Consider the following 16,880-nt stretch of genomic DNA (forward strand, 5'->3'; position numbering starts at 1 on the left):
CCAAGCACTCGCTACATACCGCTTGAGTGCAGAATGATACAGCACACAGGCAATGCTCACATGCATTGGGGTTGGAGAGATCCAGCCAAGCGCAGGCAATTCAAAACACACTGGACAGTGCTTGTGAGTATACCATAAACACCCACATGCCAACCGGACAGGGACTAGACCTTATGTACAGATATTTCTCATCAAAAAATGTTATTAGCCATTTGTTAGTTGTACTAAACCCATGCTTAAAACCTTTAAAAAAGAAAATGCTTAAAACAAGAATCACCAATGTGGGCTTTTCTTCTTGCGAAAATGTGGCGTGATGGTGTGCTAACAGCACGGTGAAGAGCTGGAGAACAAAGGGAATGACGCATGCGACTGCATTTATATGCTGTGGGTAGGTGGCGACCCCGCCCATATCGTCATTAAACTGTGTTGTACCGAGTGAACTAACTGAATGGGAACACAGTCGCTTATGGCTCTCGCTAACTTAAATGAGAAAGAAAACTGATGCGTGTCATTATATTGGATCCGTGCATTCGGTCTTAAAGTGACAGCAGCCTAAATTTTCCTGCTGCTGTCTCTGTCATTCATGTTAATCAAACAACAAAAAACAAAAAGAAAATCTAAATATTTTCTAGCTTTAACAAAGATTAATTATAACTTAATACCGTGAAGACTATGCAGTGTTACTTTACATTTGATTATTCAATTTCTATACCTTAATATTGTTAGACTTACCTGAAAAACAAAGCACGGTTTATTTCATGTGTATCATTGTTTTATTGTATTTATCTAGGCTATTCTTTATGTAATTTGTTTATTACTTTCAATGTTGCACACCTACAAAAATCACCCCAATCATTCTAGAATGATTCATTTATTCCAAATAAAGCTATTCAAGTCATGGAGTGAATCGTTTTCTTATCGCAATATATAATCGCAGAAAAACGTAATTTTTTTCCCAATATCGTGCAGCCCCATCTTTCACATACTGATATTTGATAGCGAATGACAATTTTCAGTGAATAATCATTTAACGAAGTAAATAAACTGCCCATCACACAATTTCATTCCTTTACATAAATGACATCAAGTAAACATTAGTTTAAGATACTTTATACATACATTTATTTGTTGAGTGCGCACACAAAAACATTTTAATAACACATTTTCCCTTGTCAGTGACTGTGTACAATACCTATATAACTTAAAAATGTGAGTAAACTCAGTGATTCTTGTCAGTATTGTTTCAAGAGTTTGAAAAAAGGTGAGAACTTCCACAAGTTGGCACAAGGAATGTGTATATTACAAAGAGTGACAGTTCTCTTCTAAAATACAGTCCAAACACTGCTGGCCTAAACAACGGTAACAATATATAAAGTGACACAGAGTTAGAAGTGAGAAATGTACAGAAATAAATAACAGGTTTAACAGTCACAATAATGATTGGCAATATTAACATACATTTTACATATTGGCAGTGCTTGTGAAAAATACAATAATTTACATTGAAATTTGGTTTAAAAAGGTGAGACTTTTTGCGCAGGCAACAAACGAAGGGACAAATCTAGTGTTACTGTCCTTTTCCTGTTTGTTTTTGCATTTTGAGTCATTTCTGGAAAAACAAAGCACAACATAGTACAAAATTCCTCAAATGAACAACTGAAGAAAATAAATCAGTCAAGCAAAACAAAGAAACAGAGTAACACGACTTCACAGAAAAAAGACACCCATATTTACTTAAAAGAAAAAAAAAACGAGTTAAAATCATTTAAATAGAAAATATCAGAGCAAATAAAATAAGGCCGCTTTGAAACGAAAAAGAAACCTCACTATTATCTTTAATTGATCAGTGATCGTATTTGAGCTTGATCAGATATTTGTTAACTTTCCTATTTTCTCTCCCCAGTTGATGCTGATTTTTCAGCGCTCTCATCCCACTATATAAATGGTATTGAAAAGTATTACACGACACCCCATAAAGCATTCACATGTTTTAGCTTCAATACTGTCCGATGATGCTGCATTGTCTTTCGTTGGACATAAACAAAAAGCAGGTGTAAATGTGACCTCGAGATTATTGCTGCCACCTACTGGTCATGGATGATGGCTGAAGTACCGCTCACTTTGAAACGAATGGTGACCGTAAGAGGCAGAAGATTTGTGGGTTGAGGTGCAAACAGGTCATCCATCATCTGAGAGGCCGCAAAGCCTGTAACAAAGGCACACTTTCGGCTGACGGATGCGTCACGTGCGAGCAGACTTGGAAATGATGTGAAATGTACTTGATATCTCTCTACAAACTTGTCGGTTTTGATTACTTATTCTGATTCATGCAACGAATCACTCCACAACACCAAGTGAATGAGATCTGGCCCCTTGGGAACTAACACTGTGTCTCAGGAGCCACAACATTCATAACAATCATAATCATTACATTTCAAACTGACACATTCACAGCATCAACAAAATAAGGCAATAAACACAATGCAAAAGGGGTAACAGAGAAAAAGTGCATGAATGGATGTGGAATCTCTGTATTCTACAAACTAATGTCCCCGCACACTCACAGCGCCATCTAATGGTCGGAGGTCAAATCTCAGATTCAAACATTCTGAATACTCATAGGAACTTGAGTCAGGGATAGACAATATTTTTCCACAAACATGTTCACAAAAAGGTTTGTGAGAAAGACATGCCTGGTTTTACTGTTGTGTGCCTTGACGTTGATTATTATATTAATGAAAACATTTTTTTTGTAAATGGCTGAATCACAAAATGGAAGCATCTCATAAATGACAGGGTCAAAATTCACCCCAAAATCAGAAAAAAAAAGGAATTATATTTTACTGGTCTATTTTTAATAACATTTTTAGATTATTTGCAATGTGACATTTTTTATTAATTATTTTAACTGAATTATTTTATAATATTAATTGTATTTTTAAAGTATTCATATATTAATACATCATAGTATTTGTTGTTCCATCTTAAATACCTGTAATTTTACCTGTAATGAAAATCAGCATAGCAATTATTAGTAAAACAATTAATAAATAGAATTTAAGGTGTGAAATGAGCTTAACAGTCAAGAAAAATAATGCCAATGTCAAAACAGTCCTAAACAGGATTCATTTTATAAATGTAGAATTCTACAAATGTAATCATTTCTTATTTTTATATTATATTTAATTGTATGTTTTGGGGTAAATGTGGTCTGTTTTCATTAGATTCACTTAAATACATATTTCTAAAAATTATCTAATGGACAACAAACATAATTAGGCAAAAAATACAACCCAGTACTGTATGTCCAGCCATCACAATCTCGTTTTTCATCAAATATGTCATCTACCCTGACTAGTCCTTTGCTAGTTTGTCAGTCGCTTGGTGTGTGAGTGTGTTTCTCATTGTATATCAACATGGGAAAAAAAAAAAAAGTCTTTTTATCAGGATGACTCCCCATTCACTTTTAGACTACCAGTGCCCTTTATAAAATGTCACATGGCCGCTGAAAGCCCTTCTCTGTGGTACACAAGTGTGTGTCAGTGGGCAGCAAAAATGTGGACACAGAAAGGTGACAGTGTTGAAATCCAGCCTTTGTTTATCCGTCAACAACTAAAAGATTCTCAGATTCTCTTCGGCTGTCAAAGAACGTCCTCACCTCCCCTCCTCGGCCGAGCGGGTCTCGGACTTGAGTTTCACGAACTCTTTGGCCACCTCGTCACCCGAGCGCTGGGAGAGGATGCGCATGACGGTGAGGCCCGTGTCATCGATGTGTACCCGTGGACCCAGCGGACACCAGCATGCGCAGCTGGCTCTCGGTGCGACATCACGCAACTGTATGACGGCGATACCAACCACGCGGTCCGCACGGCCGAAGCAGTAGTCCTTCACACACACCTGCAGCTCATAACACTCCGGCCCATCCTCGTTCCCAAGAATACTGCACAGACAGAGAGGGGGAATTCATTATTTACTTGTACTGATTACAACCCATCTATCCATATATCCATCTATACACCCTTCAGTCTGTCCATCCATCTATCCATCCACTAGGGGTGTACCGGTACATGCATTCGTACCGAACCGTCACAGTACGGACGTCACAGCTCAGTGCATACAGTCAGACACCGAATACAGTGAGTCACAGGCGATTCACACTCCAATCCAGAAGGGGGCGTGCGCGGTAATGCAATGCTGTTTGCTAACAGTCACAACAGGAAAAAGGGCAGAGGAAGAACAGCGCATGTACGAATGACTTGAGCACTTGAAAACAAAGTCCATTAGATTGTGTGCATGTGCCGAATAAGTCTTTCCACGCTCATGGACAGAGGAGTATACTTTGAAAGGCTCGCGCACTCAACTGTGCGTGAAACGGAGCGGAACGCGTTGGGCTTAAGCTTTGAATGTTTAAATATAATTTAAGTGGAACAAATTGTAACACTCCTAAGTTATATTTTTCATTATTCTATTTATTTTGTACTTTTATAACATAACATGCTTTTCAGTTTTGAAGCTGATTGTGGCCAAATACCTTTTGTTTTTATCAGCCCTGCAACAAAATATGACCCATGCAAGAGTGCATTCTGTTAACTGCTTGGTACAGTACAGCCTCCTTTAGTGTATACCTCAGCGGGACTAAAGGGCGCTAGGTGGAACACACGGTCATTTGCACTACTGTCTGTTCAAAATAAATGAAAAGAAACCTAGCATTGTGGATTTGTTGCTTTTTCCAATAACACTTTAGTTTAGGGTCCAAATCTATTAACTATTCTTCATTACAATATTCTACATCACTAATCCTACCCAATACCTAAACTTAACAACTACCTTATTAACTATTAATAAGCAGTAATTATGAGTTTATTGAGGCAAAAGTCATAGTTAATAGTGATATTTGGACATGAACTAAATAAAGTGTGACCATTTTTCCTATTGTACCGAACTCGTATCGAAACGTGACCCGAAAACCAAGGTACGTACCAAACCGTGACTACTGTGTACCGTTACACACTATCCACCCATTCATCCATCCATCCATCCATTCATCATTCTATCCACTTCTATCCATCCTTCTATCCATATATCCACCTACAGTATCATCCATCTACACTTCTATCTATCCACCTATCATCCATCCATCCATACATGCATAATTGTGAAAGAGAGAGATGCATCCATTTTGTGGTCTCATTTAATTCCTCACGCATCATTGTTTACTGCACCGTTGTTCATTAATCTAATTTGTCCTGAATGACTAGGTTTTGCACTCACAAATGGAAGGTCTCGTTGAATTTGGGTGCCCAGCTGTTGTTCTTTGATTTGGTGGTGAACCTGCGCTTTTTGTCGCTGAGATGAGGGCCGATCATGGTGACCTCCACAAACGGCCGGAACATCCCAGACGTCTGCCACTTCAGATCGTTTGCAGCCACAACTAGACAGAAAAATGTGATTCCACCATCAAACAATACACTTGTGGAACAGAAAAAAAGCTCACTTAAAACAGATGAAAATGCAGTAAGACATACCTTTAACTGTAACTTTATGCTCTCCTGTGCCCGGGTGAGTAAAGAGGTCGATCTGTATGGATACTTCCCCTACTGGTTTATCAACTCCTGAGCCTAAACACACAGATATATTTACTTCGTTATCTAAATGGGCATAATCCAAAGACTTCTGTTTTTTTATATTGAGAAGTTATAAATACTATAACCTAACCAGAAAGAAAGAAACATTATACCCAAAATGAGGTTTTGTCAGGTTTAGCCCACTTTGGAGTACCAAATTAGGGTTAAGTAGGTAGACACACACACACACAGTGAAACAAAGGCCTCACTTGCACGGTGGAGGAGATTTTAAAGGGGTCATCAGATGCCCATTTTCCACAAGTTAGTATGATTCTTTAGGGTGTTCATGTAAAGTTTGTAATATACTTTGGTTAAAATTCCATGGTTGTGTAAAACAACATCCTTTTTACCTCCTCAAAAACAGCTTTGTTCACAGTGACCTGTTTCGGTGCATGTCTCTTTAAATATGCTAATAGCTGGGTTTCAGTCACGTGATTATAATGACGCGCGGAATTCAGATGGAGGGCAGGGAGTGAAGAGTGCAATGGACGAGATGGAGGAAAGTCCGAACTGTACTAATTTACACGCTATTACAAGAGAAAGATATAAACAAAAAATCAAACATATGTTGGACGTGATCCTTACGTTATGAAGAGGAGCGATTTTTCAACTGAATTGAAAGATTTTCCTGCCATCGAGGCGGTAGATATCAGCAACTACCTCGTCTTACAGACATACTTTGACTTTACAAAGTTCGGAAACGTTACACGTTAACTTACACGTTACACAAACATTGCCACTTAAGTTGTATTAACTCAGCTCTGACGAAGTGATCACTGCACACACGGGCATTTTCCCATTCGACTCCTCCCGACCGCAAACGTAGACCGCAAGCCGTTTTTCCGGAGTTTTTCGGTCAATTTCTTGCATTTTCCCCCCTTATGAACAACAACTTTTGGTACACGATAAAAACTCCTCGTGGTTTGATCGATTTAAGTAACCATAAACGACGCAAAACATAGGCATTTTGAGTTTGTTATAGTGCTTTCTAAATACAGCAAATTACTTCCTGCCCTCCATTTGCATTTCGCGCCATGGCAACGCAGTGGCGTGACGTCATATGAAAACAAGCTATACGGGACAGTCCGTCAGCGGTCGTGGGCGGAGCATGAGCATTATGACATCATAGTGCTCAGAAAATCCAAACTGCCTGATTATTGAGTGTTTAGGCTTTTTGAGGATCAAAAAAAAAAAAAAAAAGGAGTAAATGGATTTTTTTTCATTGTTGTCCACACACTGCAGACAGATTTATATGCAAACACCATATAAAAGTGAAGTTTGCATCCGATGAGCCCTTTAAGAAAAATGTAAGCATTAGAAAAACAGAGAGGAAAGATGTACCAACTGTACCCAATTTACATAAAAAGACGAAAGTGATGACAATGGCAACGCAGAGCAGGAACGCAGAGCCTAAATTACAGTGGGAGTGTCAGGGTTCTGCCCTAGCAGCTTTGTCTGTGTTGTCTTTGTTCATGTCTGTTTGTGTTGAGCTTGAACATATGGCTCTGTCTTTGTTTGCGTTGGCCATGTGCTCCTCTGTTCCTGCCTCCTTGTTCCCCAGTACCATGCCCTCTTGTCTAGTTGAGTCTTCATTTGTCTGAGTGTGCTCACCTGTTCCTTGTTTGAGTGTGCTCACCTGTTCCTTGTCTGAGTGTGTTTACCTGTTCCTTGTCTGAGTGTGTTCACCTGTTCCTTGTCTGAGTGTGTTTACCTGTTCCTTGTCTGAGTGTGTTCACCTGTTCCTTGTCTGAGTGTGTTCACCTGTTCCTTGTCTGAGTGTGTTCACCTGTTCCTTGTCTGAGTGTGTTCACCTGTTCCTTGTCTGAGTGTGTTCACCTGTTCCTTGTCTGAGTGTGTTCACCTGTTCCTTGTCTGAGTGTGCTCACCTGTTCCTTGTCTGAGTGTGTTCACCTGTTCCTTGTCTGAGTGTGTTCACCTGTTCCTTGTCTGAGTGTGTTCACCTGTTCCTTGTCTGAGTGTGTTCACCTGTTCCTTGTCTGAGTGTGTTCACCTGTTCCTTGTCTGAGTGGGCTCACCTGTTCCTTGTCTGAGTGTGTTCACCTGTTCCTTGTCTGAGTGTGTTCACCTGTTCCTTGTCTGAGTGGGCTCACCTGTTCCTTGTCTGAGTGTGTTCACCTGTTCCTTGTCTGAGTGTGCTCACCTGTTCCTTGTCTGAGTGGGCTCACCTGTTCCTTGCCGAGTGTGTTCACCTGTTCCTTATCTGAGTGGGCTCACCTGTTCCTTGTCTGAGTGTGTTCACCTGTTCCTTGTCTGAGTGTGTTCACCTGTTCCTTGTCTCAGTGTGCTCACCTGTTCCTTGTCTGAGTGTGCTCACCTGTTCCTTGTCTGAGTGTGTTCACCTGTTCCTTGTCTGAGTGTGTTCACCTGTTCCTTGTCTGAGTGTGTTCACCTGTTCCTTGTCTGAGTGTGTTCACCTGTTCCTTGTCTGAGTGTGTTCACCTGTTCCTTGTCTGAGTGTGTTCACCTGTTCCTTGTCTGAGTGTGTTCACCTGTTCCTTGTCTGAGTGTGTTCACCTGTTCCTTGTCTGAGTGTGTTCACCTGTTCCTTGTCTGAGTGTGTTCACCTGTTCCTTGTCTGAGTGTGTTCACCTGTTCCTTGTCTCAGTGTGCTCACCTGTTCCTTGTCTGAGTGTGCTCACCTGTTCCTTGTCTGAGTGTGTTCACCTGTTCCTTGTCTGAGTGTGCTCACCTGTTCCTTGTCTGAGTGGGCTCACCTGTTCCTTGTCTGAGTGGGCTCACCTGTTCCTTGTCTGAGTGTGTTCACCTGTTCCTTGTCTGAGTGTGTTCACCTGTTCCTTGTCTGAGTGTGTTCACCTGTTCCTTGTCTGAGTGGGCTCACCTGTTCCTTGTCTGAGTGTGTTCACCTGTTCCTTGTCTGAGTGGGCTCACCTGTTCCTTGTCTGAGTGTGTTCACCTGTTCCTTGTCTGAGTGTGTTCACCTGTTCCTTGTCTGAGTGTGTTCACCTGTTCCTTGTCTGAGTGTGTTCACCTGTTCCTTGCCGAGTGTGTTCACCTGTTCCTTGTCTGAGTGTGTTCACCTGTTCCTTGTCTGAGTGGGCTCACCTGTTCCTTGTCTGAGTGTGTTCACTTGTTCCTTGTCTGAGTGTGTTCACTTGTTCCTTGTCTGAGTGTGTTCACCTGTTCCTTGTCTCAGTGTGCTCACCTGTTCCTTGTCTGAGTGTGTTCACCTATTCCTTGTCTGAGTGTGTTCACCTGTTCCTTGTCTGAGTGTGTTCACCTGTTCCTTGTCTGAGTGTGTTCACCTGTTCCTTGTCTGAGTGTGTTCACCTGTTCCTTGTCTGAGTGTGTTCACCTGTTCCTTGTCTGAGTGTGTTCACCTGTTCCTTGTCTGAGTGTGTTCACCTGTTCCTTGTCTCAGTGTGCTCACCTGTTCCTTGTCTGAGTGTGTTCACCTATTCCTTGTCTGAGTGTGTTCACCTGTTCCTTGTCTGAGTGTGTTCACCTGTTCCTTGTCTGAGTGTGTTCACCTGTTCCTTGTCTGAGTGTGTTCACCTGTTCCTTGTCTGAGTGTGCTCACCTGTTCCTTGTCTGAGTGTGTTCACCTATTCCTTGTCTGAGTGTGTTCACCTGTTCCTTGTCTGAGTGTGTTCACCTGGTCCTTGTCTGAGTGTGTTCACCTGTTCCTTGTCTGAGTGTGTTCACCTGTTCCTTGTCTGAGTGTGTTCACCTGTTCCTTGTCTGAGTGTGTTCACCTGTTCCTTGTCTGAGTGTGTACACCTGTTCCTTGTCTGAGTGTGCTCACCTGTTCCTTGCCGAGTGTGTTCACCTGTTCCTTGTCTGAGTGTGTTCACCTGTTCCTTATCTGAGTGTGTTCACCTGTTCCTTGTCTGAGTGTGTTCACCTGTTCCTTGTCTGAGTGTGCTCACCTGTTCCTTGTCTGAGTGTGTTCACCTATTCCTTGTCTGAGTGTGTTCACCTGTTCCTTGTCTGAGTGTGTTCACCTGTTCCTTGTCTGAGTGTGTTCACCTGTTCCTTGTCTGAGTGTGTTCACCTGGTCCTTGTCTGAGTGTGTTCACCTGGTCCTTGTCTGAGTGTGTTCACCTGGTCCTTGTCTGAGTGTGTTCACCTGTTCCTTGTCCGAGTGTGTTCACCTGTTCCTTGTCCGAGTGTGTTCACCTGGTCCTTGTCTGAGTGTGTTCACCTGTTCCTTGTCTGAGTGTGTTCACCTGTTCCTTGTCTGAGTGTGTTCACCTGTTCCTTGTCTGAGTGTGTTCACCTGTTCCTCTTGTTCCCAGCTCCCTTTATACGTGTTCTCTTGCCCTCATGTTTTGCCAGTTCGTTATATACTATGTGCCATTTTGTCCAATCAAATGCTTTCTAGAATATATAGTACCACATTACTTTGATTAAAATCAGGGCTCATAGGTGTGACGTAACTAAAGACCACTATTTACTTCCTGGAAATACATCAACACAGAGAAAAACCATAAAGCTATTTCATGGTGTCTTTTATGTTCCTAAAATAAGCTTCATTTTCTTCATGCAAAATAACATTTATATATTTTCAGTTTTGGATGAAATATGACATGGTGATTGTGAGATTCACCCCATTAGAGGGCAAATGAACCCAAAACAAATGTAGGAACGGATCTGGAGAAGGGGGCTGTGAGGGTATTCAGGTCTCAGGGAGTCTGTGGTGACCTACCCCTGGAGGGCTCCATTTTCTCACTAGGTGTTATCCTCATACCCTTCCCATTATGCACTTGGGGCAGAGACACAGACAGAAGCAGCAGTGAAAGAGACAACGATAAAAAGCAAAGCATTAAAAACAAGAACAACAACAGAGAAACATGGACAGTAGCCACATTAAGCAGAGAGAGACAGAAAGCTTGAAGAGATCAAGAAGTTTCTGTACAAAAAGTATTCAAATGAGTCCCGTCCACAGCTCAATACTGACACCTAGGGAAGCATTGCTTAAACTAATCTTTAAGATATCAAAAGATATGAATAGGAAGATATGAGAGAGTGATCAGTGAAGTTATATCATTATATGGAAAAAACAGTGTGAACTTTTATGTTCCACGGAAGTAAGTCAGTCAAACAGGTTTGGAACAACATGAGCAAATGACGACTGAATTGTCATACTATTGCTTTAATATTGATATTATGATGAGGAGATTTATGAAGAGAGTGTGGATGTGTTACTATATGTGTTTACCTTGAGCATGCTGAGAAGTAACAAAGGTCTTGATGAGTGTGTCAGTGGTCTGGGTATAGAGGGACAGTGCATGTCTCAGTGAGGACAGTTCAGGACTCTTTTCCAGAAAGGCCTTCTTCAATCCATTTCCTCCAGCATGGAAGTATTGCTGCAGAGGATAGTAAATAACCAAAGATTAATTTTGAAACAACATGGAACTTTTCAGCTGCTTTAAAGTAAACATCATTTATACCTTTATGGTATCGAGGGCCACGTCCATGACTGCGCACTGCTTGGGCGTCAGGCTTTTTGCGTCACCAGACATGTGATCCTGCAGAGGCAAAAACTATTTAAAAAACCCCGCACAATACAAAAAACAACCTCTGACGCAAACCAAACTCTACAACAGTTTCCTTCTTATCACCTCAATGGACAAGAGTATCTGAACGCTGAATAGATGTCATTGACTGTAAATAGAGGCGGTAATGTTTTAATGTTTTTGGATTTCGGACTTCGGACATCAGAAACCTATGGAAACCCGTTTCTGCCTCAGAGTAAAAAATAATAATAATTGTGAGAGTTTTTTTTTTTTTTAAAGAAAGGAAAATACAGTTGGAATTTTGAGAAATAAAGTTGCAACTGTGAGTTGTAAGGTCACATTGTTGCATATAAAGTCACAATTACAAGAAATAAAGTTGCAATTATGAGGAATAAATAGAGTTGCAAATATCAGATGTAAGGTCACGTTGTTCCATATAAAGTCACAATTACAAGAAAAAAGTCACAATTACAAGAATTAACGTTGCGTTGACAAGAAATAAAGAAAGTTGTAAATAAAATTGCAATGTGATATGCAAGGTCACGTTGTTGCATATAGGGCCCTATTTTAATGATCTGAAACGCAACTATCAAGCGCGAAGTGCAAGTAACTTTGTGGGCGGGTCTTGGGCGCTGTTGCTATTTTACCGGTGGGATAAATGACTCTTGTGCCCGACGCAAGTTTAAAAGGGGTTGGTCTGAAATAGCTTCATTATTCATAGGTGTGGTTTGGGCGTAACTTGAAATAAACCAATCAGAGCGTCATCCAACATACCCTTTAAGAGCAGGTGCACATGTTGCATGGCGGATTGTTATTATTATGGCGGATTTACCAGGCGCGCGCCAGGAGCAGTTCACAGCCGAGGAGACCGACGTTCTTGTCAGGGCAGTGAAAGACAGAGAAGTGACGTTGTATGGGGATGGGAGATTTTTTTTTTGCCTGGTTCTTGACGGACAAACTAATTTGTCAGATGTCCTTATATACATATGTGTCTTGCCACTATTGGGCAAACAGGTCTGATCCGTCATTACTACAATTAGCCTGAAAAATTTGGGTAAATGTGTAAGCTAGATTTAGGCCTACATTTTTTTACATCTTCATGGACACCACAATGATTTCCCTCATGTGTTAATATTTTTCCTTGTTATAATGTATGATTTGCAAAAATAAAAACTGCTGCATCTGTGTTGATGAGAGAATCAAAGTGTATGCGCGTTGTGCACCCGCTACATTATGGCCAAGCATGCGCACTTAAAATAGCATTATGAACAACGTGCAACGCGCCACTGACTTTAGACTAGGTTTTTTCTGGTCAGTGGCGGAATTGTTTCCTGGAACTGCAAAATAGCACTAGGGAATGTTTGCGCCGAAACACGCCTCCTTTTTGCGCCGACCCGCCCAGGGAGCGCAAGTTCATTCCCTAGTTTACCGACGTGCGTCTGTGGAGGGAAAAGCCCGTTTTGCGCGGGTGCAAAATAGGAATGATAGTCATTTGCACCGGGTGCAAGAAAGGGCCCATAAAGTCACAGTTACAAGGAAAAAAACACAATTACAAGAAATAAAGTTGCAATGACTAGAAATGAAGTTGCAATTACAAGAAGATTTGCCATAATGTAAGGTCATAATGTGGTCATTTAAATGACCACAAATACAAATACATTTAAAAATGAGAAGAACAAAAATGAACTGCGAGTGCATAGCATTTAAGCATATTAAAAATGTTAACAAGATTTTGGTCAAATGCATTAAATGACAGAAAACTGAGCACTCGCAGAGTTACAACTTGGTAACCTTGTAAGTTGATGAAAACGTGATGCAATGCATTTATTGTGGTAAAATACTAATAATATAATGACACATGCAAGTGTCTGACCACAAATGAAGCCGCAATACTAACTTTGACAACATGGTGTTTAATTATTTGTAAATAGTATATGAATAGTAGCGGTCCTACACTAACCTGCATATTTCACTGGTTTAAAAACACACACCATGCTGGATATTACCTGCCATTCATTTTCACTTAAATGTAATGCTTAAACGGTAAGTGACATTTCCTTGGAAAAACTCCTGAGATCCAAAAGCTAATGTCAGCGACTTACCTATGATGACTTGACAACTGAGCGCGGGTATTTCACTCACGTTGGATGTCACACTGTAACATTTGCATAGGCCGTACTATTTGAATTCATGATTGGTTGACTGCCAAATTAAAATATTAAACAGAACGCTATGATAACATCATTAACCGGTTAATAGTCATTTTAAATAAGCGTTTCTGTTCAGAAGGATTAAACCTGATTTCGTTTTTGTTTTTTCTTATGTTCCTGTTAAAAGTTTGTTTGTTTTCGAGCCCTGACCAGGATACAGAAACATGTAGATGGAATTTAAATTGAAACTCTTCATCTATATTCTCTTGCTCCACTGGTTTAAAGAGATCATAGTCCGGATTAAACAAGCCTAGAGCGGTACCTTGAGTTTGGAGAGCTGACCCAGTTCTTTAGCCGCTGAAAATATCATTCCCTGCCAGAAAGAGATAAAAGTGTTACAGCATTGTGTTTGGGGAAATCTTTACATGTAAAACAGGGATTTTGCATGGTAATATTTTACTTTTTAAGACGATGCATTTCTTACAGGAAGCATTTAAAAGGTTTCAGCCTAAAATAATTGCTTTAGAGCCACTGGCTCTTAAAATTAAGCATTTAGGGTCCATCTAACATTTTTTGGCAAACTAAAAAATCACTTGATTTAGACAGCTTTGTCTGGAAAAAGTGTGAGAATCTCTTATCGCAGGTCTTACAAAGGTGTCATTGCCCTGAGGAAGGATGATGGTCTTCTCAAGACTGTTCATCACGATCCTCCACAGCTCCTTCAGCACTCTCTTCAGCACAGTTTTCTCACACACCGAGGCAAACAGCATCAAACTGCTCACAAATACACACAGATCAGGGCAGGCTTCAGGTACACTAATGCTCGTTTCTGTACAGGTGAGGAGTTTTTCACTCACTTTGCATCCAGGAAGTCCATCAGTGGCCGCAGCATGTTATCAGAGTCGGCCTCCACCTGGTTACGGGTGTTGGCGTTGACGGGACCTTTGATCTGGTACAGCAGACTGGACATCTGACGCATACAGTCATCAATACGGCTCTGGAAACTGCAGAGGAAGATCAGAGTTTAGCATGAAGAAGAAACGTGCTGGACTGCAGTAAGTGCAAAAGTGTGAAACGAATGTCTTTTTTCATTTAAATCAATTAAGGACTTTTTAAATCTTTACTCAACAAGGAGTGAAGATATAAAAATTATATAATGAGAAATAAATATATCCATTTATTTCTAATAATAGTTATTCATTTCTTAAGTATTTATATCATGGTAAGTATTTAAGTATTTATATCATGGTATTTATATCATTGGTAACACTATTTTACAGTGTCCTTGTTACATGTTACATGTACTTACTATTGTAATAACATTAAAATATGTATAGTTACGTGCAACTAACCCTAAACTGAACCCTATTCCTAAATCTATAATTGTTTCTTAATATTTACTCAGTACTTATTTGTATAATTACACTGTAACAAGGACACAAAATAAAGTGTAACCCGTTTTTTTTCCTGTGACACAATAAAAAAAATACTGTATTACAGTAATGAGATATACGAGATCATCAAGCACACTTTTCTACCAATTATAATTAATATAGTGCAATTCTGAAATATTTGAACTATGCAGTATTTATACATTTTGGCGGTATTTCGTGTGCTGCCTTTAATTTATGCTGAATATAAAGGGATAGTTCACTCAAAAATGAAAATTACTCACCCTCATATCCTTCCACACCTGTAAGACTTTCGTTCATTGGTTCTTGCAGAAGCTCAAACGTGCTGCGTAACACGAGAATGAACCTCATTGGTTCTGAATGTTTATATGTGAATAAAAGCCTAAATTCAATCTGTTCATCATATAAAGTGATCGTGTCTCTTCAGAAAATTTGGACTAAACCGCTCAATTCATATGGATTAGTTTTACGATCTCTTTATGAACTTTTTGAAGTGCTAAACTGTCAGTTGTGTAGCTGTCAATGGAGGGACAAAAATCACTCAGATTTCATCGAAAATATCTTCATTTGTGTTACAAAGATGAACGGAAATCTTACAGGTTTGGAACGACATGAGGGCGAGTAATTAATGACAGAATTTTCCTTTTAGGCTGAACATTTTTCTGGGAGTTGCACGATGTCTGTTTTCATGTGATTCACCCATGTGTATATGATATATAAACACTGACGTGTTTCCAAATGTGCTGCTCAGCTCGTCCAGGACGTTGTTCAGCTTGACCTGTAGATCATTCAGGATGTCACTGGCCTCGGTATCCAGCTGCAGACACACACAGACGGCTCAGATTAGTTCAGTGACTCTCCAGGGTCACATCATTTCACCCGGTGCACAAACACCATTCTCATAACCCCAATGCTTCACTGATGGTATGGCAGTTCAGAGGGGGTGAAAAATAACATGGTTCACGGTGATGGGGCAAGAATAGCCTGTGAAAATTCACACAGTCCCAGTGAGAGGAGAGGGGAAATGAAGAAAGACAGAACTGGAGTCCTCTATTGTATATGTGCTCTCAAACACACACAAACACACACGTGTACCGTATGACAGCACAGGCTGCGTAACCCACCTGTTTACTGCTGTACACCACCTTCAGAAAGAGCAAAGTAAAGGAACACGTTTAACTCTCATTCATTTTGAACAATTATGTCATAACCCCATAAATTAACTAGACTAATCAGCTGAATTGAAAAGGAGGGAGGGCAGATGGGTTAAATCATTCTGGTGAACTAGATACTAGAATACTATTAGTATGTAATGTCTATAGCATGTAGTATGTACTGCAGATGCAATACAGTGCTTCAGGGGACAACGTCTTTTTGTAGGCCAAAACCAAGAAATGAGTTCGCAGTTCAGCACTTCCGATTCCATTGTCCTGAAGTCTATGGGTATTTTTGAATGGGTTTTTGGTTAAATGCCTGAAATAAAGTCTGTGGTTAACATAAGCTTTTTATGTTTTATTCTATGACATAAAATACATCAGTAATGATCAGTGATATGTGATTTTGAGGTTTCACTTGTCTTGTAAAAGGCGGTTGCAAACAAGTGTCTAAATGGGACGACAGAGGTTGTCGGGAGCATTACACATCACGCCGAACAGGTAAACTCATCTACTCACTCACTATTCCGCTTTAACACCCACATTGTGTTTATAATTGGACCCTTGCAAACTATTGTAACATACTTTCAGGGTTAGTTGTCGGAACCTTAGGGATGGTGATGTTGAAGTCATGAGATCGTAGTTTAATTCGTTAATTGCCTAGGTTTAGTTTTTACTTCTGGCGATTGTATTTAGACATCAAAATTCATAAAAGGTTTGTTTAATTGTGAAGATCATCATGGTGGACAAAATGTGTAAGAATCATAAACTTTTGTTTTGCCACAGAGCTTATTACCTGCAATGATCCAAAAGCCAATGGAAAAATCCTATGGGTTTTTGTCGAGGGAACCAGGGTGATGCGAACTTCTGGGATTGGCCTAAAAATACGTCATCACTGCAGCGCTCTATACGGCTGAACTCATGTTCGCCCCATATCATGGGCAATCAAAGTCAGGGAAATTTGCATACGATAGTCCTATTAGTCCAAAATGCTGTTGCTCTAGCACAATCAACCAATCCCGAAATCTTCAACACTTGGTCA

The 16,880-nt window shown here is 40.3% G+C and overlaps 1 protein-coding gene across 4 annotated transcripts in view; it reads right to left on the reverse strand.

Moving 5' to 3' along the window:
* Positions 1–3,318: 3,318 nt before the first annotated feature.
* Positions 3,319–16,880, reverse strand: part of unc13bb (unc-13 homolog Bb (C. elegans)) — a 39,867-nt gene continuing 26,305 nt past the window's right edge. The window contains exons 26-36 of one of the 4 annotated variants that reach the window (XM_056253289.1): positions 15,809–15,829; positions 15,413–15,501; positions 14,130–14,276; positions 13,923–14,046; positions 13,595–13,645; positions 11,057–11,134; positions 10,825–10,972; positions 10,312–10,368; positions 5,526–5,618; positions 5,272–5,431; positions 3,319–3,940 (exon numbers count right to left, since the gene is read on the reverse strand). In XM_056253289.1, coding sequence (XP_056109264.1) covers positions 3,655–3,940; positions 5,272–5,431; positions 5,526–5,618; positions 10,312–10,368; positions 10,825–10,972; positions 11,057–11,134; positions 13,595–13,645; positions 13,923–14,046; positions 14,130–14,276; positions 15,413–15,501; positions 15,809–15,829 — 1,254 coding nt within the window. In that variant the 3' untranslated portion in view covers positions 3,319–3,654. The remainder of the gene's footprint in view (positions 3,941–5,271; positions 5,432–5,525; positions 5,619–10,311; positions 10,369–10,824; positions 10,973–11,056; positions 11,135–13,594; positions 13,646–13,922; positions 14,047–14,129; positions 14,277–15,412; positions 15,502–15,808; positions 15,830–16,880) is intronic. The other 3 variants (XM_056253291.1, XM_056253290.1, XM_056253292.1) reach the window with 3 other exon arrangements.

Source organism: Rhinichthys klamathensis, unplaced genomic scaffold, assembly GCF_029890125.1.
Source record: "Rhinichthys klamathensis goyatoka isolate OS25496 unplaced genomic scaffold, OSU_Roscu_1.1 h1tg000104l_1, whole genome shotgun sequence".
Taxonomy (NCBI): domain Eukaryota; kingdom Metazoa; phylum Chordata; class Actinopteri; order Cypriniformes; family Leuciscidae; genus Rhinichthys; species Rhinichthys klamathensis.